The 26,074-nt window shown below is 40.5% G+C and overlaps 1 protein-coding gene across 9 annotated transcripts in view; it reads right to left on the minus strand.

The window, feature by feature from the left end:
- trps1 (trichorhinophalangeal syndrome I) overlaps nt 1-19,808 on the minus strand; it is a 136,969-nt gene extending 117,161 nt beyond the window's left edge. Inside the window, exons 1-3 of one of the 9 annotated variants that reach the window (XM_036566610.1) lie at nt 19,461-19,808; nt 19,104-19,344; nt 13,752-14,066 (exon numbers count right to left, since the gene is read on the minus strand). In XM_036566610.1, coding sequence (XP_036422503.1) covers nt 13,752-13,764 — 13 coding nt within the window. In that variant the 5' untranslated portion in view covers nt 13,765-14,066; nt 19,104-19,344; nt 19,461-19,808. The other 8 variants (XM_036566616.1, XM_036566612.1, XM_036566613.1 and 5 more) reach the window with 8 other exon arrangements.
- Nucleotides 19,809-26,074: the final 6,266 nt, after the last annotated feature.

Genomic DNA, 26,074 nt, shown 5'->3' on the forward strand with positions numbered 1-26,074 from the left:
GGAGACAACACACAACAACTGCTTCCCTTCCACTTCCTCTGATCAGAGCACTGGAGCTGCCAGCCAGGCCAGAGATCACGCGCTGGGAGAGAGAGAGAGAGGCAGAGAGAGGGAGAGAGAGAGAGAGACACAGGCAAAGACAGGGAGAGAGAGCAATATAGGGATACAGAGAAAGTAAGACAGAGATAGATAAGCAAAAATATAGAGAGGGAGAGGGAGAAAGATATAGGCATATAGAGAGAGGGAGACAGGGAGAGAAAGTGAGAGAGATACCGAGAGAGGAGGATACAGAGAGACGGATACCGAGAGAGGGGAAAGAGAGAGCGAGAGAGCAAGGAAGACAAGTAGAGAGATACAGAGATAGAGAGAGATAAGCAGAGAGAGAGAAAGAAAGACAGATGAGCAAAGATAGAGAGAAAAAAGAAAGAGAGGGAAAATACAACAAAAAGAGAAAGAGATAAGCAGAGTGAGTAAAAGAGAGAGTTTTGATTTAGTCTCGATATATATCTTGATAAACTTGCGTAAACCAACACACACACTACATATGTGTATATATATATATATATATATATATATATATATATATAAATATATATATAAAATATGTAATTTAGGTATGTATGTACATATGATTGTTGCTTTGACAAAATACAAATGTAAAATTGTCATGTCAGGGACAGAGAGAGAGAGAGAGAAAGTAGATAGACTCTGTGTGTGTGTGTGCCTGGCCGTTAAAGTGATTTTGATTAAACATCAAATAATTGGTGAGCTGGCTTCTTTCATTACATAAAAATAAGAAAGAAACAAATTTTCAAAATTTTCCATTAAAATTTGACTCTACTACTTGCATCTCTGTCTACAACTGTAAAGACTTAACCCTTGGCAGAGTCGGGGGGGGGTTGAAAGTTGGTCTTTCTCACCTCTCACCCACTCACTTTACACCAGTTCCTCTATTCAGAAAGGTTCCTTTGCAGCAGTGTAGTACTCCTGCCGTGTGCATTTTACTGTTTTCCTGCACTAACACACCCACTTCAACACAGGAAGTGCTTGTTAATTAGCTGATCAGATGTGTTAGAGCAGGGAAAACAACAACACGTGTAGGGCGGACAGGGCTGCACAATATATTCATTCCATATTCTGGAAAAGCAGAGGGTTTACTGGACTGCATTTGTAACATAAGTGACATTTTAACATTTTCAAAATGTAGGAACTTGTAGTCCTACTTTTAAAAATGTGTGTCAGTGTGTAAAGTGTATACTTTCCTTTAGTAGTAGGTTAGACAGATTAAGATGTTTTATGTGATATTTCATGTTTCTGAGAACACCAAAAAGTTACCAAATGATAAGTTATATACTGTATTTATCGATTTACAGTAATTCCTTAATGTGTTACCTGCCTTCAGATTTGATCACCTCTTATCAAATGCAAGGCATTCTGGATGTTATTAATTTTATTACAACTTAATACCCAGTGTTAAGCAGCTTTCTTAGTCTTTACTGAATCATCTACAGCTCTGTTCATCAGTCTGGACACATCCAACATTCTTTTTTCAGGTTACAATTAACTAGTTGAAACATGTGATTCCAAACGTTTTAACAGTAGTATAGATACATTATCTGTTAAAACGAGAGATGTTATCACAATGTTGGCCTCTGTAGTATTTATAACATAAACCTATAGTTTGAGGAGCTTCATGTAACATACTTTGTCTAAAAGACATTTTTATTTCTTGAATAAAGGTGGTTTTAATCATTACATAGATTTTCTGTATCTTATGTGTGTAAAGTCCACTCCCAACAACATTTATCATGAAAAATAAAACTCATGAAAGTGGTGTTTTATGGAACAAAATGCTTCATATACAAATATATAGATACTGCAGAAAGCTGTGGTATGTAAATGAGCCTGCTAACAAATCACAGAGTTGCTTTATTGTGTGCTGTGAGCATCTTGACCAAATCTCCATTCCAGATGAGTTTCTGTGGGTGTTCTGATCAAATCAAAAGATTCATGTTTTCCAACAAATGTAAATAATTTTGGTCAAAATAATGCAGCCCAGTCTTTAAACTGTCATATCAAGCGTTCACCAATGTGTTTCTAATATACTGCCTGTCATATTGCTATCACGATCGAATCACGACGTTGTATTTAGTCCATATCATGCAGCCCTACATCAGGGCCAGGTTGGAACCAACGCTTCACATTTGTGAAACACTCCAAAAAACAAAGCAGCAGTTTCCACCTAAAAATATGAGCATTTAGCAACAGGAAAGAGCCTGACGCGATGGCAATGTTGCCCAATGTGCTGCCATGTGCTGCTGATGGGAAATCACTTCTGCTGGGGCACCTCTGTTCTCCAGCTTCACCTCCGATCTAGCACTGTTGAGGACGTAGCACCAAATGGACTTTCTTTCTAGCTACTCGATGAAGGTTCTGAACGCTTCTGAAGGACTTTCAGACACTTATGCCAGCCCTGCAGGCAGGACAACAGATTTCATTTCCTTCTTTCGACCTGGCGACTGAAATGGTTACGAGAGTTGTTCTCCACAAACTGCCACCTCCCTCCTTCTCCTGGCCAGGAGGAAATTGCTAATTGCGAGCAAACGTGCCGTCACTGTGGCACACCTCCAGAGATAAGAAGGTTCCGAGACTTTGAGGCCTTGAGTTGTTGGTTGGGGGGCGGGTGACTAAAATCTGGGCATTTGAAATGACAATATGGCATTTACAGAAAACAAAAGGAAAGAAAAGAAAAAAGTCAAAAACTCGAAATCACGTTGATTCCCCTGCTGTGGTGCAACAATTTTCCTACGATTCATAGTGAACCGTTGCTGCTACAGTGTGAAACCGACGACAAACCGCAGCCTCAGATGCATTTCCCCTCTGAGTAAAAATCACACAACGTTGCGACATGGCTATAGCTTCTCTAAAGAAGGCACAGTCACCTCGTTCTCAGGCTCAGGCCAGTTAATGCAGCGTTTTAACTCAACACAACAAAGGAAAGCCAACAACAGGCAGAACCTGTGTGCTACTTTGTTGGAACAAAAAAACAAGTAAGCAAGTTTCTAACATCTGGAAACAATAATGGCTTGTGTACATGTGCTTAAAGAAGTTGTCGAGGTGCACCATTAAAGCAGTCACTCTCAAATAAAGGCTGTCTTTCATGATTTGGGTATTTTCCAGACCACTTACAAATTCCTTATCTGAGTAAAACTAACAAGAAAATTACATAAATACAAAAGGCTACTTTACATCACATCTTGTATAGATCAAACATGTAGGAGACAGAATTACCGTTTGTAAAAGAATTCACGCTCAACAAGAATTCACCCTTGTTCAGAGAAAATTCTTGACAGGACAAATCCGAAGCTAGGCCACTCCCCAGCACACACACACACACACACACACACACACACACACACACACACACATGCAGAATACTATTCTTCCCCTCACCTTACTCCCGACAGCTAACCACGCAGAACAAGGACAAAAACACAGAGGCATTACATGCCTGATTGTCTGAATGAATATTTCATGGCGAGATGCAGCACAATGCGTGGAGATGGGGGGTGAGGGTGGACAGAATAAAAAAGAGAAAACCTTGCCTAGTCACAGCAGGAAAAAGTAATCTGTTTTTAAAGCAACGTTCTTCACCATTTAACCCGAAGGAGCAGAATTGGAGGGGAGTGAAGGGGACGGTGTGTGTGCAGTGATAAGGCCTGGTGTCAGTGCGAGGGTAATACGCTGCCTCTGTGCTCTCAACCTTCCTCTGATGTGATTAGATCTTACACACAGCAACGTGCTAGTCAAGGAAATTAGGCCTGCCACCACCCAACCAGCACCTTAGGCAAAGATTTGCATAGTATCATGCAAGTGCAGAGTGCAGCTCCACATACCATTAGGTTTTGTGACCTTGTGGTCTGTGATTTCTGCTACTTTCAGAGATTTAGGAAAGAAACTTTGCAGGGAACTGTTTCAATCTGAAAAATGACCTACACAAGCATACAGATAGATAGATGGACTTGGCAAAAGTGAAGGTTTAGGTCACTGAAATGTTTAAAAGGGATGAAACAGAAACTGAGAACGAGACTTTGGGGGGGGCACCCAAGTACGGACTATGTGTGGGAGCAAATGGTGAAAAAAGAAAGAAAGAAAGAAAAAAGAAAGAAAAATGAAGTTCCATACATATACACTGTTAGAAATAAAGGTACTGCAGAGGTACATTTATCATGTTCCCTGACTAAAGGTACTGAGATGTACCCTTGAGGGTATAACCCCAGTGACAAGAGGGGTAATGCCCCAGTGACAGTTTCATACCTTTATTTCTGAGAATGTAGGCACGCAACAAGTAGGGGTGCTGAGTGGGCTGCAGCAACCCCAGATTTCAGGATTGTCTAGCTACAACTCTGCAACTGCTAGATATAATTAAGAGAAAAATAAAAGAACACCTTTAAAATAATCTTACTGCAGTTAAGACCTATGTGTGCTTGTTTTAGAGTGGAGTCTGTATTTTTATGTATATTTTTTCTGCAGTAATTTTTCTCTGCAAGCAGATTTAGGTGTCCAGAGTGAGAGTGTATGCCGAGTTGCAGCCTAATATTGTTTTAAAATTTTTTTTTAGATAAATGAATTGTTTTTTCAACCGTCCTCCCACTTCAGTGTGTATGTGAGTGTTGAATCTCAACATATGACTATTGCCTGTGACACAATCGGCTGCTGTGCCACATATCAACAATCTGATTGGCTGCCACTCAGCTCATTTGCAAAAAGTTCATTCAGAATGAGAGTGCAGAGTGAACAGGGTGTATATCAGCGGTTTGATGTGTCAGTTGTATGTGTATATTGTTGTCTCTCACTATATTACAGCATGTTGTCAGACATTCTGTCTGAAGTAAATTATACAAAGCACTTAAAATCTATCAATTTGTATTATGTCACTGAGTTCATGTATACAGCTAACAATTTCAGGACCCCTAACTTAAAACGTCCCCTGTCCCTGGATACTATAGACGTACACATAGGCAGATTATTTTTCATGCACCACTCTGGTCCATCCTAAAAGACATGCAATACTTCTTGTCTGACTTACCAGACACAATTCAAACGCCTAAGCAAACACTCGGCAAATATCAGCTTGCAGATTTTGACACAGATAGGATGAGATAAAGACTGGAGAGAAGACACTTGCCTGGTTATCGGATACGGGTGTGATAAACATCCAGTCCACCCAGCCCGTATCTCTTCACTTGTGTGTAAGGTCCTGCTTTTCCCTCTGCTCCCGCGTAACACTGCACTCCCTTACACCCCAAACCCCTCTTTATCAAAGCAAAGGTGCCATTCTTCAAGAATTAAAGTATAGCATTTAGAGGAGCTGTACAGCGTTTTCGAAGCATAAAGGGCTTCCCACTGGTTTTACAAGATTCCTGTATTTGCTTTGTACAAAGATTCTCCTTTCATATGCCATATAGCCCTAGGACTGATTAGTCATCTCAGCATGTTTGATAAAACAACCACACCCTGACCTATACCATCTGTAATAGCTACAACAGCAAAGCGGGCCTGACTGTCTTGCTTATCATGGGAACAACCTGAGTCATTAGAACGTCCCAAGTAACGTCAAAGACTCAATCTCTCAGCAGCTTTCTCATATGTGCTTTAGTAGCTTTCTTGTTCCATAATCTTTTTCATCTCTCTTAATTGTACAAGGTGTGACATGAATATACTCGACAAACTTTTGCTGCCTCCTGTTGCTTCTCAAACACTGTGATCTGTAGGTGAAAATAGGAAATCACAGAAAGAAATCACTTCCTCACAATCACTTTTAAAGACAGAGGCAAATAAATTACACATTCACCAATGACATATGACTACTACTTGATCTGCAGTAATTCACTGTGATGAGTGATAAGTGAGAAGGCCAAACATGGGGTCAGTACGTCTAGGCTACTGAACTGAGGGAGATCAGAGTCAGGGCTGGTCAGACACACGTCCAGGCCTGAGCGCACAGCTAACAACATCACGCACACTGGCTTTTAGAGGGACAGATATCAGTGGAGCTGCTTGCATCCAAGAGATTTCTGTTCTCCCTCAATTTCACAATTAACAGTTTTGGTACATCTTTATTGGTCTGTTTCATGTTGTTCAAAATTTAAAGGCCCATATCATACATCATATTTTTTTTTTATCTGAAATTCACTTATGACATATTTGTGCAGGTTTTATGTACCAAAAAAGCTAAAATTCACTTTTACAATTTTCCAAACTCTCTGTTCTCCCTTAGAATTAAACAAGCTGTTTTTGTTACCATGCCTTTAAGTCTGAAATAAGTAAATTAACTCTGATCTGATTAGCTGCCCTGTATCCTGTCTCTTTCAAAAAGCAGTCCAGCCTGAAACACTTCTCATAAATTCAACGTGAATGCAAATGTGTTGGTTCTCTTGATATCACAAAAAACAACGAATTTGAAATAGCTTAGTTTACATATACATATACTGGAGAGTGAACTGTGTGCTTTGAAACTTTAATGTTTACATGCTATATCAAACTCTTATTTTAAAAAAAGTGAAAAAAATGTTTTTCACTGGTACATAACCTTTAAAATTTAAGCCATAAAAAATCTAAGGCTAATACATTTTGATTAATTACATTATTTTGCATCATTTTTTGTGTAGTTAATTGCTATTAATTGCATTTGCTCACAATTTTGTCCTAAAGAAAGATTTTTTCCTATTTATAAAGCAGTGTATATTGTGATAGCCGCATAGGTGGACAAAATAAGGATCAGAATGTATTTATTACTTTTAATAATTCAATATGATTATTTTCACTGTGTGAAGAGTTCAAATGGACCACATGAATGCAGGGTGAAAATGAAAATAAAGTGAACACAGTTTCCAATTTATGTCATTAACATCTAATGAGAACCACAGTGGCTGCACATTCAAGCAGCTCTGCGATTACTGCTCTTATACCGATACATTGAGTTGTTTTGAGAGAAACTGCAGTTTTCCACTTTGCTATTGCTTTTGTTTGCTGTGCATTGATTCATCCATAGTTCTCTCACAAGCACTCTGCAGTGCAGTCTGCTCGAAGCGTCCGTGCAAACTTTACTGATATTGCCAGCATCCATGATAAATAAATTTACCATGGCAGCAGCTGGACAGTAGCTGGATAAAATTTTTATCAAGAGAGCCATTAAATGAACCATTCAAAAGCTATATTTGAAAGAGAGGGCTACAGTCACAGAGTCAATCATAGCAATATGCACCGTGTGAGCAGCTGGGCTTAAGGATGTAACTACAGATCGTTCAGTGAAAATTAGTTAATGTCGTTAAAAAAATTAGTGGTGTAGATAATATAGTGCATTGCCACATTATTAATGCCATTAGCATTGACACCACTAAAAAAGGGGAGACAAAGTGTTTTTTGAAAAAAAAGAGACAAGAAAAACTTCTTGTCCTCAAGATCGACATTTGTATTTATTTAACTATGTCAAGCTACAATAAGGCCTCATAGATCCTTGCAGAATATTTGAGCACATCATTTCAATTTGGCTTCAGTTGTTTGGTACATTTTGCAAGGTGCTCTGCATGTGCTAAATGAATACTTGTAAATGTAAATGTCTGTGGCTGCTTTTTTTCAAGGTGTACTTTTTTAATATCCACATTTTGGGTGTAACAATTACTTATAGGTGACCTATACGACTTCTACATGAGAGATAGAGCACCTGCAAAAATGGAAAATAAAAAAAGACTGTGGCCTTTTTTAGGAAATAATGTGAGGCAAGCGTGCACATACACATGTGAACGTACAAATCCATTCCCCTAAAAATCCATTTACGTGCCTCTCAGTGTGAGTGTGGCTCTCTGGGCTCAGGGCATGCACTGACTCATCAATAGGAGAGCGACGGCAATGTTAAGAGTGCGATCCTTCCGCCTACGTCAACACTGAGCTCTCCACACAACTGCCTCCCACCCAGCCACTCTCCATGCTGCACCACGGCAGCACGGCACTGATTTACTGCATGCCTGAGCTCTCTGGGAAATTGGTGTGGCTTTGAGCGCTGTTCACAACCATGAGGGGGTCAAATCTGGCCCCAAGAGCCCAAGCTGAAGTAGCCGGGATTTTGGCCTGATGTGGCCAATCTAAATAATGACTCCAGTGAAATGGAAAATGCTCCTCATAACTTCTTCTTGTTGTCTGATTGAAAAAATAAATGAATGAATGAATAAGAAATCAGCCACTGAGCAGAAGGACGTTCGCCATCTCCCACGCACCCTTAAGCTGCAGGTAGCGGCCTTCGCAAGGTGAAGTTTTGCCAATGATTTGGCAGCCAGAGTTGAATCAGCGCTGTATTGTCTATGCATTCTTTCCAGCCTGGTGTCACCGGCTAGCTTCTCCACCGTCCAACTGTCCACTTAAATCTCCCCCTCTTTCCACCCCCCTACCCCGCAGCCATTGGCAAAGCTGCACCGAGGCAGCACTTAAAGCCATTTGGCTCCAATTCGGCCGGTCCCGTCTGCCTCCAAATCAACTGGCCCCGACATATAAATAAGAACAATATCAGATAAGTCTCGCAGGAAGCCTATAAACATTTACATTCTCTTTCAAGTGCTGTTTATGGATATTTTATCTCCTATCTGGAAGTTGAGGACACGGCGAAAGAGCAAAAAAAAAAAAATGCGGGGCGGAATCTGAGGCTAGCGGTGAATCAAAAAGGCAGCAGGGCCTGACAGGGCCCCGGGCCCGATGACCATAATAGGTGCTGAGAGTGGCGAGCGGCGCAGGCCAGGGGAGAACCGCCTCTGGGCTCAGCTCCCCCGGTCCAGTTGAAGAGTTATGGACCGCGGCGAAGGAGAGGAGGGGAGGGAGGCCCGCTAAACTTCTCCTTCTACATCTCTCCCCATGACAGAGACAAAGTGCAGCCAGCCAGGGTTCAGTCCGGGAGAGACGGGGATGGGCCTGTTCAACACTCCAGCACTGTGTTTTACACTGCAAGACCATCTTCTGCCTTCCTGTCCTCCAGGCCTGATGCCTATCTGAGGCTACGAGCAGATGGGCCAGACCATAGACGGCTAGCGGCTAGCAACACGCTTGTGGGAGCTTAGTAAAAAGAAGTAAAAGTATTATGAGACCGATCTACTTTTTCCCCCTTTCTGAAGACATACTGGATGTTCTGTTTATTAATTTACACCCCTACCCCCCTTTGGCCTAATTAAAAACCGTGACCTGACGTTACTAGCAATGGTTCCCTAAAAACTAATACAAATCAGAAAGAAAGCATTTAAGGGGACTGTGTTTACTCAAATGGTAAACTAACAGAAACCCCACTACTCCATCATCTACGACGGATTGTGCAATCACATTGCTCAAATTAAGCCGCATGTGACCACAGGCACATATGGTAATGGAACAGTGCCCTTTCAGCGCCAGCACAGGCAGAGAAACAGTAACTCAAAGCTAGCAGGGACTTCTCTAATGTCACACCATACCTTTAACCAGTGGACTAAGACAAACTTCTATACCTGATCCTCTCAATTAGCAAGACAATGCGGGCTTTACAGCAAGCTACACCATTGTTTGACACCATGCCTGTTGTCTCATCTGTGCTGTAACAACACCTACATTTGTAAATTGCCCTCCTTGTAGCAGGGAAACATCTGATAGCCTCACGAGGAGGGGGCTGGGGACTGGAACAAGCCTTTGGGACTTCGTCTAAATAAATGAGGAGATCTTTGAAGGCCCTTGTTTGTGTCTGCCAAAGACACGGCCTGGATACACGAAGCTACTCTCAATGGCCTCGGGCTGCTATTCAAGGAGGTTGAATTCACCCACCGGGGCTTACAACGCAGGGTCTCAAACCACAGCCTGAAAGAGGGAGATGCAAATGACCCAAGCAGCAACTGTCTTGTCAAGGTGGCAGGCTTGGTCATGTAGTTCAAAGCAGGCCTTTGCATCAAGCAACACAATCTGCGTCTTTTCAGAAAGCCCAAGAGTCGACTCCAAATTGCCTGTTACACAGTGCAGCGGGTACAGTGTGGGATCTGGGCCCTGAACCAGCAGTACAGCACTGCGTACTGACGCTGTGCAGACATCACTCAAAGTGTGAAGAGTGTGGTTGGGACCACTTTGTCAAAGCCACTCAATGGATTGGCAATTATCAAAAAAACAAGAGAAAAAACAACACTGGGTGAAAAATAGCTCATTATTCAATCTGCCAAAGATGATGATGAAGACAGTGATTAATTCTGCCTGGCTTTTTAAATAAACAACTCCTGAGTGTGTGGCGCTCACCATTCGCCCTCCGTTTCACCAACTCAAGACGTTTTGTTTGCAGCTTCACTGCTGCGTCCAGCCCCCTTTTCTTTAGCCCCTTTCAGGGCCCTTTTTTCCACCACCATATGCTGCAGGCCTCACGGAAACAATCCGCTAAAAACAACAGGCCTGCACTCAACCATTGCCTTCTTCTATTTTTTTTTTAACACTACAAGAGAATGAATCGCTCCCTTATTTTGCATTCTGCCAGTGGCCCAGGATTTTTGCTCTCGATCTAATTATATTAGTTGGATGGTGGGTTTGGGGTTAGTACAATAAGGTGCCATGTAGGGAGGGAGAGATAGGCCTAATTGGTTGGCAGATGCAGCCCTTTCCTCCTCACTCTTCAGCAGGTTCACCCCACCCACCAGCTGCAACCACCACTCATTACTGTCATTTTGCAACTGTCTCCAAATTTCATATTTACTTAGCTTACCGCAGGCTTGGAGAGTTAACATACACGGCCATAGAGGAGGTTAGCTACAGAATACCTGCACGTCTCATTAAGCATGCGCTCGAATGACAACTCTCACTCCTGAAGCCTGAGCTAGTTAATTAAGGCCTGTGTTCAGAACGGAATCGGGCCTGCAGATGGAAGCGGATTTCTTTCCACCAACTAAAATTTTATATGTAAACCATAACTGAAAGAAACACAGCCTTGACAGCTTTTTTGGGAGCTGATTAGCTATAAAAAATATTCTGACATTCACCTGCTGTGAACTTTTTCGGCGCTGTGGCATGTCGCAAGTTAAATGAAAACAGGGCTATGTGACTTAAATGTAGCCTGAAAACGCCTGAAAACCATGTGCTTCTGCTTTCGTTTGCAGATGGCGAGCCCACACAGCTTCAGATTTGGAGGATTTTTTAAACTCTAAACTTCAGCATTAGCACTACGATATCATTTACCACCAATCGTTTCTCGGTTTGCTGGCACACCGTAGATCACATAGGCACCTTCTGGGGAACTATGCAGACCACTTGCATTTTCTCCTCATAAGTCACCAAGATTGCACACTGCAAGGTTACAGATAATAAGCACAGCAGTAACGGCAGGCATAAAATGTTGTTTAGACTTAAAAATGGACGTTAAAGGGATGTCTCTGCGCATGAGACAAACCTTAAAGGGTGAAGGCTCATACACAGAGTAGCTCTGTGTATACATAACTCCAAAAAAAGACACTCGGGCCCTGAACAAACCATTTAAATGATGACATAAAATCTCCATAAATATGACTCACCATACTAACAGGCAAGCTTTAGCCTGCACATGCATATCTCAGATTCACTGTACACTTTCACACACAAATAGAAACCGCATATCTGTGTGGATATCTGGGTCATTTACACTTAAGGCAGAGCTGGTCAAGCTGAAATTCAGATGATTTTCATTTAGTCACTGTACATGGTGCCATGTTGAATACAGTACTTCTACTAACACAGAACGCCTGTCAAAAGTGCACGGTCTGTTCTGGCCAGTGCAGCACATCAAAACAGACATTAGCGTACCTTCTGTTTCTTATTTCCCACAATTAAAGGTTCCAGTAAAGCTATGAAATGAGCACTGTAACATCTGTAACTATGACTGAGTTTGGGATAAAAGCAGGCAAAACATAACCAAAACTTAACTTTTCAAACAAAAAAAGCACACCAAGCTTTCCTTAAAAAGTGCTAATTGGAAACAATATAAGTTACGGCTCTGAGAAACAGCAATTTCATGCAGCCTAAAATCGGAATTACTTTTTAATCATCTATCTAGCCTTGTGAAAAGGCATGATAATTCGAAGAAAATGCCCTGAACAACAAGAAAAAAATCACAGATTTTCTCCTTGGCACTCAAAGAAACACAAAGCCATTCTACAGGAGACACCGGGGCCTCTAGGCACTCGTCTTAGTAGTTAGAGATGTCAGGTGACCTCTGACCTAGGAGCCTTTGTAGGAGTGTGTGAGCGAGGGATCCATGGAGGTTAATCTCTACATCCCCTCTCAGTCTTCCTGCATAACTCACCAGATCTAAAAATGCAGGCAGCCAAAGCACATTACCCAGACGTGAGCAGAGGAGGTAATTGCAAGTGCAAAAGCACAGACAGATTTTCCTACCCAGTCTGGAAAAGATAGCATATGTTTAACATTACACTAATCTGCTGAAATCGCATGGCACATCAGAGAAGCCTCCATTTCTGCAGCGTTAACAAAGTGAGTATCTCGTAATCGGCACTCGTTACAGGGCGTTTAATATGCACGTCCGCACAGGAGAAAAGCAGTCAGCTATGACATTCTTTCACATTACTTTATTTAGGATCAACTACTGTTGGAAATCCAGACCGCGAAGTATGCGGTCATTTTCGGAACTTAATAAGATTATTGGATTTCTACGCTCATTGCTTTTGCATTATTAGTTCAAGACTAAAGCCAGAAACACATGTACAAAAGTACAACGGAGGACATTGTGTTATACTGAAAACGACGTCAAGGGTTCCAGAACAGCAAATCGCATAAAATGACCTCAACAAGCAATTCACTATTGGAGACGTTTCTCAATGGTGCTTCACGTTGATGTATTACAGGGCTATAATTTTAATTCATCACTCAGTCCAATGGCTTAAAATGACATGCATATGAAAGCCAACTTCCAAATGCAGCAAAATATTAAGCAACTTTGGGGGGGAAAAAGACATGATATGAATGAAACTGTCACTGAATGTGCTAAATGCAGATGGGAATATAAAACAGAGATGTCCTGCCATGGTACTAAGAAGGCACTTGAACAACTTATAAAAGAAATAATTATATAACCACATGTACGTTACCATACAACAAAGCTGACAATAATAATGCTACAATATATTTGAGATAATATAAAAGAGCTTGGATGACTAAAAAAGTTGTACTAGACAATAAAACGTAACCAATTTCCACATGCATATCATCCGAAAGTAGCATGTTTGCGGAACAGTCTAGGACGTTCTACAGCTTGTAAAATATTACAGATGAAGGAACGTACTGGCAGGCAAGCAAATGACAGTCAAGAAATACTGCCGTTCCACGTGAACCCTAAAGCTAAAGCATGGAACGATGGCCTTGCCCAAGATCAAAGCACTTTAACAGCTGAGTTCTCTAATGGTGAAGATGACTGGGAGGAAGCCGAGAACAGGAAGACTGGGTTAGAAGTGACCATAAAGGAGTTAGGAAAGCCAGGTGAACCTCACATAACCTCATATAATAAGCCTACCACAATAATAATGTGGGAATTTAGCAAAGCAAAAGAACTTCTCGTTTTTTGTGGCATCTGCTATGCTGTTGGTCACTCTGGTAGACTTCTCGCAATTCACTCGCAATTGAGAAAGCCCAATAATACCTCATTCTCTTTTTCTCTCACACACTCGCAAATAGTGTATAATCCCTGTATTTTTCTGCCACATAATGATGCGAATACGTACCTCTGCTGAGCATTGGGTTATAGCATTATCAGTACCAGTTCCACAGGGAGGCAGATATCAGAGTTGGCAGAAAAATCCAAAGCCCTTGCCCTGCCTCTAAGGTATCCTTTATTCCACGTCCATGCTGACTTCAAATTTATTCCATTGTTTCCATCAGCGTGAGCCGAGTTCACTTGCGTTGGGGTTGTTTCCGCATTCGTTTCTCTTCCAAAACGCGCCCTCCTTCTTCTTCGTCTCTTCTTCAAAGGTGCTCACAAGTGATCCTGGATGACACCGGGAGCTGCATCACACCACTCTCCGCTTTCACAGCAAAACCTGTCACCAAACACACACAGAAACAGCCACAGATTAGATATGACAGACTTTAACACAGAACACACACAACTTCAGCTTTTGCTCATCACACATACAGTTATCATGTAAATGGGCATACCGCTAAAACAATATGAAAGTTTGCTGCAGAACTTTGAGGGAAATCATCTTGGCCTCCCGTGGAGTCTACAACCATACAATCAGCGACTGAGAACAACAATTTTGGCTCGACTCAAAAGGCAACGTTGTGATAACTACAACAGAGAGACCACAATAAACATCCAGAGAGAAAAGCGCAGCTCTGTATGGCGGAGTCCATGAATGGGATCTCTGACAGAACAGGCCCTCTGGCCGACCAAATTGGAAACAGGAAAACAAACATTCTGAAGGAATACTCCTCCGTTCCCCCCCTCCAAACCCAGCCAACCTTCTCTCCGACTCATTCTGTCCGACCTGTCTCCAACAATGTAGGAGTCTATGTTATAGCCATGACACAAGCCTCCAAGACCACACAGATGGAGAAGGGATACTCAGCCACAATGAGGGGGAGAAACAGAGAGAGAGACAGACAGAGAGAGAGAGAGAGAGAGAGAGAGGGAGAGAGAGAGAGAGAGAGCGCACGATAGAGAGACAGAGTGAGAGAGAGAAAGAGAGAGAGAGAAAAGGAAATCTAGAAGTGTGCTAAGGGAACGCACGCCACAGCACAGAGAAAAGGGGAGAAGGCTAAACTGACTCATCGCTGCTCCAGAGAAACGCAGGCTGTATGCAGCGATCGGGCGCGTATGCATGAAACTCGCCACAGTCACAGAGAGGAAGAGGCACTGCCGGAGAAGCACAAAAGTTTTAGAAAAGTTTTAGAAAACTTTCCCCAGCCAACAGCAGAGGTTTGGTGCATGAGCACATCTGAAATCGCATCTCAAAGAGACATGGCACTGAGACAGAGTCTGCTAGAAATGACCTAAACTTATGGGCCCGATGCACCCCTACTTTTCGCAGCTAGGCTTGACAAGTTTGTCCATCAGACATTCAAAGTACCACTGTTATATCACTGTAATACAAGAGTAGAATTACAAATAAAAACATAAGCAATTTTTTATAAAGTTTTGGAAAAAATATGGGTCAGTATTTACTTTTTAAACACATTTTTTTATAAAATTTGATCATTTACTAGTTAAAGTTTTGTGGAAATTTTAGATTGCAACATAAGTTCAAGACTTTAATCTAAATAATGCACAAATACTAAAATTTCCCCTTATTATCCTTAAAACAACCCAATCTACTATACTATACATTATATAAACATAAATAAAAAAGGCTTGAAAAAACTCTTGGAAGTCATTATCCTTTAAAAACTCACACCAGAGAAAGAAAGCGAGCAAGCAGCAAGAACGGTGAGTCCGAGCGAAACCATCATGAGCTACAAACCCAAAAATTAAAATTAAACACTACAGATGACCGGAGCTGCAGATGACCAGTTTACTAGGTCTTAAAAGCAACAAAGCAATTTCTGGAATTTAAACTCGCTTGAAAAACACATTAAGCTGATTCAGCTATAAATCTATATTTAAAACATATTATAAAATATAAAGTGTTTTAATTAAACATACTGAACATAGCAAAGACAATAAAACAATACAACTGTAATATCAGCGACCTAAAGAGAAGCAACTTCTCACATCCACCTGTGGACAGCAACACCAGAGCAAACTGATAACGTCTGCTCAATTACACCAGAACTGACAACACTTTCAGCCTCTCTCTCTCACACTTACACATACACACACACGCATGGATGACAAAAACAGACATCTCAACAACCTTTCATACAGCACCTCACTTCAGGAAACTGTCCTCTCACCCCAGCACAAACTTTTCACACTCTTAGAGAGCGGTCTCCTTTGTTGACGACACCAGCAGCGGTCAGTTTATAGTACAAGCTAACAACATAGAACACTACAGACATCTCAGCCATGTTGCTATTAAAAAGAAAAGCTAAAGAAAAATCAAATCACAGTGAAAACCTTTAACTATGACTCACTTTGATGCAATACTAAAACAAAAAATGAAAAAACTGGGATGACTCAGATGTTCTATTCTAAACGCTTTGAGACAACCAACTACAGAAAACAATTCTTTCTGTGTAAACTTTGGTTCACAAAAAAATTCCGAAAAATATCCCTATATCTAAACAGTCATCGATTAAACAGTTTTAATGACAAGTTAGAACTACTCAGCAGAAATCTACCTGATAACTATCCATCTGAACACTTCTAACAACTGTGGAAGGTGGAAATAATAAAGGCAAGAAAACAGACTATCTATAAAATCAATACAGAATCCTATTTGACGTTTCAGTGCTAACGCCAATTTTCAGAAGTTTGTTAGTTTTGTTTTTTGTGCAATAAACCGTCACAACATTAAATTCATCATTTTAAAGCAGTTTTAAAATATCTTTTAAAAAGAATCAACATTTGGTGTGTGCACCAAAAATTGAAGGCTTCCAGAAATGTTAAAAAATACATATTTTAACTCTATCCAAACAACTTTCAGTAATTCTAGCTGACAATCCTCTTAATGCAGACATTCCCACAAAACTCTACAAGCACTTCATCTGCAGCTACTTTTGGCACCGCATGTGAGTAAATCAACTTTTGTTAAAGCACATGAAAAAAGTATAAATCGTCAAACAAATAATGCACAATAGCCACTTACGAATCCTTTCAAGCTGAGAAAAACAGTGCAGGGAGCTTCAATTGTGTTTTCTCTATAACAGTCCAGGCTGAGACTTAATATGCCAGTTGTACCCCTTTAATAAAAAAAAAAAAAAGATTTCTTTTTCTCAACAGCCTTTTCATTCAGCAGCAGGCACATGAATCTGCAGGGAAGAGACAAAGTGTGGGGCTCATCTTGCTGTGATAAGAAGCGAGTCCAGAAAAGAAGTTGTGCAAACTCAAAAGCCATGTAGAACAAATGCAAGCCCCCCCACTGGTGCTTTCTCCAAACGCCCAGGCCCAAATTCATCTGTCAACCGTAAAGTTCCTGACTATACAACGCTGATCTATTGCATCCCGCCCAAAGGGCTCACAGATGCGGACCCATTTACATTTCAAATCTACCTCAGCCATTTCAATCACTTCAAACAGCCCTTATCAGACAACCCATGCAGATCTCATTCTTCTCTTTAAAAAGAGAACTGAAAGCAGCAATGTGAATCTCAATACACACAGACGAACATCAGGACTCATATTTGAAAAGGTATAAACTCTGAGGCATAAAAAGATATGCTAAATAAAGGAGGGGGGGATTTAGTGAAGCTGTCTGCAGGGAGTAATACTACTAACGCTAGTTTAACTACCACAACATTAAAATCCAACACTACAATAAAAGTCCATTTTTTTACATGTAAGATTCACATACACATTGAAAACACAAAAGTCTTAAACTGGCATGGCTGTGAGTGTGGAACAATACCCACTGGTTCCTTGTTGACGCTATCTGAAACTCTGTTTACAGCTGTGAGTCTCTCTTCTTTTCTCCAAATGATGAGCGGCGTTTGTTTGCACAGGCCTTGTCATTAAGAAACTTTCACTGACAAGAAAGCAGCCCTTTCAGCGGCGGTGCGTGCATCATTTCCAGACTGCCTGAGTGTGGCTGCTTTCACAGTTTACAGGAAACAGTACAAACCATCTACTGGAACCAACTTGGGAATTTTGTGTCATAACAATCAGATACGGGTTATGCTTCAGTGCCACAAAAGGCGGGTGATTTTTATCTCAGGTTAAAGTAAAATAGTGGTTTTTTTCCACCCACTTAAACCTACCAGTAATGTATCACTGTGGGTTAGGGCCGTAAAATCCAGTCAACTGGCACTCTTAGCAAAGTTACACTTGTTGTAAAAGCAGCAGCACAAACTAGACAAGCTAACAGAACTCAACTTAATTTCACCTGTTTTTTGGATCACTGAAGACACAGACTTGTGTAGTTACTAGTTTATAACTAAAGTGATGACTATAAGATGTGAACACTGGATGTGTTAACAAATAAAAAAAATTAAGTACATATTTTAAAGAGAATTTCTGACCATTTTTGCAGCACCGTGGATCCTAATCATTCAAGAAGTTTACAAGAAAATTCTACAGCCTCACAGCAAGCAGAGCCAGAGAATGCCCTTCAGGTTTACCAAAACGACCGCATTAAAAACGCCACGCACGTCTTGTACACATACACAGCCATCCAAATCACGTGTGTACAGTCCTGTTATTTTTCTAGGAGCACAGAAAATTCACAAACTTCTTCCCAAAAACTTGCTCCATGTCTCCTCACTCACTCGCTCACCCACTCACTCGAGAAGGTCTCGAAGAAGCTACAACAACAACGACTCCCGGCAAACTTGAGCACAGGCTACAAATAATCCCACAAAAAAGGAGCTAATCCACTCAAGAGAAACTTCTCAGAGTGGGCCAGTTAGTTTCCCCATCAGAAGACACACAGTCGGGGCTCTCTTTCAGTTCAGCCTTCAGCATGCTGCCGTGCCTACGCGCTCTATCAGCACCAAAACATCACTTACGGAAAGTTTTCTCTCTTTTAAAAAAGAAAAGTTGCGTGTAAAAAAACTCTTGTCCAGGATTAACGGGATTATTAACAACCGTCAAAAAAACAAGGCGCCTCAGAGCAAACTAGCCAGCCGCTCGGACTTTACTTTTGATATGGACGTTAGAGCTCCTCTGCTCTCTCCCACCACGCATTTCCTTCCAAACAATAAGGGAGCAGAAGGGTTTCCACGCTGCGGCACAAAGCCACCCCATCCCGCTCACTCCCATCTCCCACAACACACACACACTCGCTCACACACACATTACAGCATTACAGCGCATTTCACACAGCAAAGTACCTGCTAGCATCCATGCTAACCGCGCGCGACAGTAATAATAAAAACAAAGCCAGCGGCGTTACGAAAACGCAGGAAGGTCGAAGCGGCTCGCCGTCGTTTTTTAAGAAACGGGAAAGATTACTTTTTAAAAAAATGAGTAAAAGACCTACTGGAAGTCATGTTTTCTTCCCCCGTGTGTGAACGTGACCCCACTACCGGGAGGAGGAGGAGGAGAAGGAGGGGGGCACCGAGCAGAAGCAGCCGATTTCAATTTCTCACGCGTTTGACCCACCAAAACCTAAATGCCATGGGGAATCCGAGCCGCCTCTGCTCCCCTTTTTCACTGCAAAGTAGCTCACAAAGTGACTCGCGAAAATCCCTCAGCCTCCTCCAGCATTACATAACGCTCGCCTGGACGAGAAGAAGAAGAAAAAAAGCCCGTTCAGGAACTATACTGCTAAAGAAAAAACACACAGCACATCTGATGTGTGTGCTCGCCATGCTCATTCATCTCGCTTTCTCCTTACCTGTTGATTAAACTGCATTTGGCTTTGCGGTCTGAAAGATGGTGGAGCTTTTGGCGTGAGCCATTGAAACCGTCTTTGTGTTGTTTTGTTTGTTGATCTCGGGAATTGTTTCTTTTCTCCCTCTCTGTCTCTCTGTCTCTCTCTCTCTCACTCTCTCTCTCTGTCTCTCGCTCTCTGTTTGTGGGCACATAAGATTGCTCCTCTGCAAGTGAAACCGGGGTGAAATGTGTTTGGTATTTAAAAAAAAACGCCGTCTGAGTCTGGTTGGAAGAAAAGGTGAAGTTTTGCAGTGATCTCAGTTCTTTTTTATCAGAAACGTTATCGCTTGTCAGGACCTCAGACTCCAACCATTACGTCAGTTTCAAGACACCAACACTATTAATATCAAGAAGCCCTTGCGGAGGGAAGCGCCACCCTAGAGCGGGCGCTCTTAAAGGGACAGACACCTTCAGCTCCGAGCACTGCTGTAGCCGCACTCAGCCTCTTCTCACGTTAAAGGGGAATTCCACCCATTTTTCAAAACCTCTGCATAGTTCAATCGTCGAGATGTTGACAAAGTCATTAAGAGTGGTTTGGTCTGAAATGCTTCATTGTAGAGAAACTTACCGACTTGAATGTCTTTACAGCAGGGGTGATAGGAACCAGGAGTTGCAATGTTTACAGTGCAAATGTAATGATTTTTTATTTACTATCCAAAACCACTAGTGAACCTGTATGAGTCTTCTGAGTATTTGAATGCAACAATGATGGTAAAATAGAGGTAAATCTGGGGGAAAATAATTTTATTTGGGAGTATTTTGCCTCACAACGCCCTGCATGTATCATTCCGCCATGAGTGTATTAAAAACATTTATGTTTTTTTAGGCCAAAAGAGTGTCGTAAAACAGTGTCTCAGACATCAGCGACGTAAACTTAACCATTTCTTGTAATAACTTTCTGTGAGGGAGCTTTTACAGCCGAAAAACTCTTCGGATGTCTGGTTCCTATCAGAACTGCTGTGAACATTTCTGACTCGTCAAGTTTCTCTACGACAGAGCATTTCACAGCAAACCACTCTGGTTGACTTTGTTTACATCTCACTGGTTGACCTATGCAGAAGTTTTGAAAGATCGATGGAATTCCCCTTTAACTCTTTAAATGCAGTTTCATTTTTCAAGAGAAATTTTAGCACATTATTATGACTTTTTCTTTGAAAGTGGCTAAAATATGAAATTGTATGCAACCATCATAAGTTTGCTAATGATTAGCTTGTCAGAATGTTGAAGGTACAGTCTGCAATCTGGATGTTAATATAAGCCTACTGCTAATGCATAATGCTAACAGGTGACAACTCAGCAGTGGCTGGCTGCAAAACAGGTGAAGCAAAAAAAAAAAATCAGTGTAATTTTGGATCATTTATAGTGCTGTAATTATTGTGAAATTTTAACATTTTGTAAAGGCCATTAGGCATTTTTAAATTCTGAAGAAGAGAAAAAGAAAAAATAAACAAACATAGGATACAAGGTTTTGTTCTGACACCGATGATATATTCAGCTGAAGTAAATGGCCATTGACCTACACATAGCTTTATGCTCTTATATAAATCTTTTTTACATAGCTAGAAAATGATTCAGATAAAATGCAATAAAGCACAGAATCAGTTTACCTTTGCCATTCATACTCATATAGAGGGCCTTTCTTCAGTAATTACTATGAATAATAACCAAAACAAAACACAAAGCTATGAAACAATCTAATCCATTTTACATTGCATATAAATAGAAGCATTAACAAAAATACTTTTCTAGTTTTTTTATCTCTCAAAGAACTTTGTACATCATTATAAAATAAGAGAATAACTCTAAGAGATTTAGACAGTAGTTTCAGAGCTGAGTTATCATTAAAGGTTATTAAAATCATTTGACCACTGTGAGATGTCATGTTGTAATGTTCTCATTAGAATAGCATGAAGCACAAAACAGCAGTAATAAAAAAATGATAAATTAAAATGTATTATGTCTGAGACTTTTTGAGGATTCTCTACTTTTTATTGCTGCTTGGAACAAGAAATCTCTTAACAGTGAACAAGCAGAAATAAACAAGGATTGAAATTAAATTCCTGACACAGATGCCTTAAGTCCTGTCCTACAAACACTGAGCTGATTGTTATAAATCTACGAAATGAAATGACCAAGAATCATTTAGAGGCTAAAGATTAATGTAAGCCTTGGGTGAAATTCTGCAAATATTGATGCTTTTTCAGCCTCCTTAAATGACTCATTCTTTGCATTAAGAAAATCTGAAATAATTTTTCAGTGAGAGGAAAAAGTAAATGGAGCGTGGGGCACTGGGTTTTTCTTTTTCCAGCCAGTCCGGTGAGAATTTGTATGCTTTTTCATTTTTGAATAAATGGCAAAGAAAGAGTGGAGGGAGAACATTCGTTATGTGTGTGTATTTTTTTTTATACTTGCACGTAAAAGTTTTTAAGGCCTTTCTCTTTTTTTCATCCTTTCTAGCTCTTTGTCTGTGTTCAGTCCAGCTGACCGTATAGAAAATGAATAGCATTAAAATTCTCCACATTGGCTGGTTTTGATTGATGACGTTCAAGCACACAATTTGTTTCGTGGGACTTTAAATGATGGGAAAGTTACACTGTGCAGAGCAAGGAAAGGAAGGCTGCTCTCATCTTTTCCAGCAGTTTGTATAATATCCCTCTGTTCTCTTCAGTCCAGGCTGGTGGTGGTGGTGCTGCTGGACTTATAACATGTGAAGAAAAAACTCTCAGCCGCTTCTGCCAACTGATTATAGTGCAAAAATGGCTTTAGGAAACCTAACGAAAAATGATGCCTCTGTGAAGTCGATATGTATTCCAGAAATTTGATTATATGTTTCCATGGATATATTTTGAAGTTCACCAAGAAAGTCTATCCAAACCCAAAGTCCCAAATGTTATTTTTTTAAGGCTTTGCTTTTTCCCTTGATAACCTCCCAACACTATGAGCTATACTGCTCGTGACTCTGGCCAGAGGAAACCTGAGGAGTGAAATCAAAGCTGTTTATCTCACTTCGAGATATCATGCCATGAGGTGGCCGTCACTATAATATTTTTAGTTTGGGTAGCTATATTCTGCAAGATACATTACATACTCTGATAGCTGGCTCGGCACTCACTGTCACCTATCTCAGCTCGGTACTGTTTCAGTATTGCCTTTCGTCTGTCCATGTTAACAGCCAGACACATCATGTGGTCATATTTAGAACTCCCCATGGGTAGGTGACTGCCCTCAATTGAGCTTTTCACTGCCTCCCACTGAACGCTTTATTCCAATCGAAACATACCGCACACTCTCTTAGCTCAAGCACTAATTAACCACTTTAAGGGTGGTAACAGTCAGCATATTCCATTCTCTTCTGAATCTGATGGAATGACTAACTTGCCATTTGGATCCCTGTCTAGAGGAGCATTCTGAAATAAACACTGTTCTTACTGCACCAGTAAGCTTTGCTTAGCCCTGTGACAAGGCACTCACTTAGAACACATCATCACTGTCATATTAAAACTTCACCATTTTTGGAAGTTTATTAATATCATTATTTTTTGCCATTTGGAAACATCAGCTACCCTTTAAATTCTGTGAATAATTCCATATAGGAATAGGCCAGCAGAAATAGTTCAAAATTTCTTATATCATAAGAGTTCATTACATTAACATTTTGGAGGTTTTTTATGATAACAACAATGTAACAAACAGATAATTAATAGATTATTTCTACAAAAGGTAAAAAATACACAGTAAAATCCTCAGTGTTAAAGTAAAAACTGTATAGTACCAAAAAAAGGACTTTTATTGTATTTTATTGTATTAATAGTGGAACCCTTTTCAGTGTTATACGGAACCCCCTTTTAGAAGAACCATTTACTAAATATATATATATATATATAATATATATATATATATATGTATATATATATTCTGGCATTTTTCAGTTCCATTCACCTACATTAAAAGTAAAATATATTTTTCCTTCTCATTTTGGAGAGACAAAGTTTTCCAACGGCAGTGTTATATATATCCTCATATCTCTCTCTCTCTCTCTCTCTCTCTCTCTCTATATATATATATATATATATGTATATATATACATATACATATAAAAACCGTTGTCTTTACTAAATAACCCTTGAAGAGTGGTCATTAAGTTTAGCTGGACGCAGATAAACGCCATAAGGTATCTCCATTTTGCTGTATAGAAAAAAAGATGTGTGGTCTTTATTTGCTACATCACTAATAGTTTTGTATACTGAAATTAGAAGATATAGAAAACAGATGCTAATTGTTTTATGTGTGAAATTCTGCAAATGCCAGCCCTGAGGAATGACACAGTGGAGTCGAGTATCAGTCTGACCCAACTGTTACAGACAGAGCACTGCATAGTCTTCCCTACTGGCTCTATAATGAAAGCAGTTTCGCAGAGAAATAAAGGAACAGAATGGTATATTTAAAAAGCTTAGGGGGAGTCATTTTGACATTTATAAACTCAGTGTAGAATAGAATATTGAAAATAATAAAACACATTGAGGTTGAAATGAAAATTACTTCCCTGTGCTGAGATTAGCGCAGGGTATGACAATATGAAAATCAGGGATAATGATGACCTTTATGAAAGGGTTTGATTAAAGCACAGCGCAAATTGAATTTGAGTCCGTGAAGAATGTCTAATTCAGTTCGGAACTCAGGACCACTTGATAAAAGACTCCCAGCGTGGAGCTTAACCCATGATCAAAATGGGGAAATCTGGGATCTGTGCTCGAAAATGTCCAAACAAACGCGACCCTAATTCTGAGAAGCACACGCACAGCAAAATAGCCTATAGGTGAAATAGAGAGAGAAAGACAGAGAGAGAGAGAGAGAGAGAGAGAGAGAGATATTCATTAAAATGCAGGCGCATTCTCTTTCTTTGACTATCCATTCCAAGTGCATCTCCTATGGAACCGTATATGCAGAACAAATCCGATTCATAAATGAGCAGTTTTCAATTTTAATGTTTGCCTCCATCCAGGCAGTTTAAATGGAACTCAGACACTGTAACTTTTGAGTAAAAGGAAAAGTTAGAATGGAGGACTTGCTCACTACAGGTTCACTCTGTGGAGCAAGATGGGTGATTTTAAGAAAAGGGGCCTGAAAAAGACAGCGCTATTCATTTTATATCACACATACATTTCTGCAAGACAAGATACTAATGTTCTTTCATCCGCAAAAACAAAATGAGATAATATGAGCTACTGGTATGAGCAGAAGCCCTTGTGTGGTTTGTAGGAGTCGTCGACTCAGCAGCTTTGCATCTATCTCTCCATAACTCCACCATGCAGGAGCAGACAGAAAGTGTGAGTGGTTAAACTCAGCATGGAGACCCGGCACGGAAAGTAAGAGCTAGAGAGATGGGCGGGAGACTTAATTTGTGTTTTCTTCCACCATCTAAAGATTAGAGCTTTCTCCAAAATCTGTCCCCTTCAATGAGTGCAGTGCTGCAATTGTCAAAAGTCAAAGAAAGAAAGGAAATCGTAGAAATTGTGAGTATGCATGGAATTGTAACCATGTAAAATAATGCGTTTTCCACCCAAGGATAGAAGGCTTGAATATTCTAAGATGATTTCACCAGACTTCTGAAAGAGGTCAGAAACATCCAAAGACTCTGTATTATTCAAATTGATCCGAGAGCAATTTACACTGTAAGGGAGTGAACATAAACTGCTGCCAAATTGCTTTCGGAGCTCGGCGGACCCGTCACCCCTGCAACGTTCCTCACCTTGTGACTGAAAGAAAGCATTAAAATAGGCATAAAACCACATCTCTTCTCTCTCTGTCACTTGACAAAATGATGCCCCCCAAGGTCATCCCTCTCTTCTTAATGAGAGGCGGAATAGAAGTAGAGATCCATTCTGCCGTGAGGAATATAACAAGCTGGTCTTTGTGTCTCGTCTTTCTGCTGGTGCTTCTTCTCTCAAAAGTTGTCTGCATATAAACCCAAGTGACTGGAACTGAGGGATGGGCACTTAAAGTGCTCTCGCAGTACTTAATCATAGTGCAAACTAACTCTTGGACTTGTTGCTCTATGTCTCTCTCTGTCTCTCTCTCTCAAACATACACACACCATTTAAGAGGTCAAGAAATTCCATGAGCATTGGAACTATTAACCAGACCTGTTCACTGCTGTAAAGGGAGAGAGAGAGAGAGAGAGAGAGAGAGAGAGAGAGAGAGAGAGAGAGAGAGAGAGAGAGAGAATGAGAGGACGAGAGTGCACCAAAGGACGACTCCCTCCATATTTGCCTGCGGCTAAGTTCACATGACCTGGTTGAAATGGCACAAATCAGATTCTTTTGGTTTAATGTGACACTGATCTGATTTTTTCAGTGCTGTGTGAACGCAAATCTGATCTTTTAAAAATCACTATCATATATGGTCCTACAATGGATACATACAGTTTCATGGCCATGCAACTGTAGTGAGAACAGACCATATTAAGGTTTCTGTCTTGTGAAAATAATAATTGCTGCTATTTTATTTAACAATACTTAACAAGTTTTGTTTTGGGGTGAATTTATTTAATCATAAATAAGGATTCTGTAATTATTT

Source organism: Colossoma macropomum, unplaced genomic scaffold, assembly GCF_904425465.1.
Source record: "Colossoma macropomum unplaced genomic scaffold, Colossoma_macropomum, whole genome shotgun sequence".
NCBI lineage: Eukaryota > Metazoa > Chordata > Actinopteri > Characiformes > Serrasalmidae > Colossoma > Colossoma macropomum.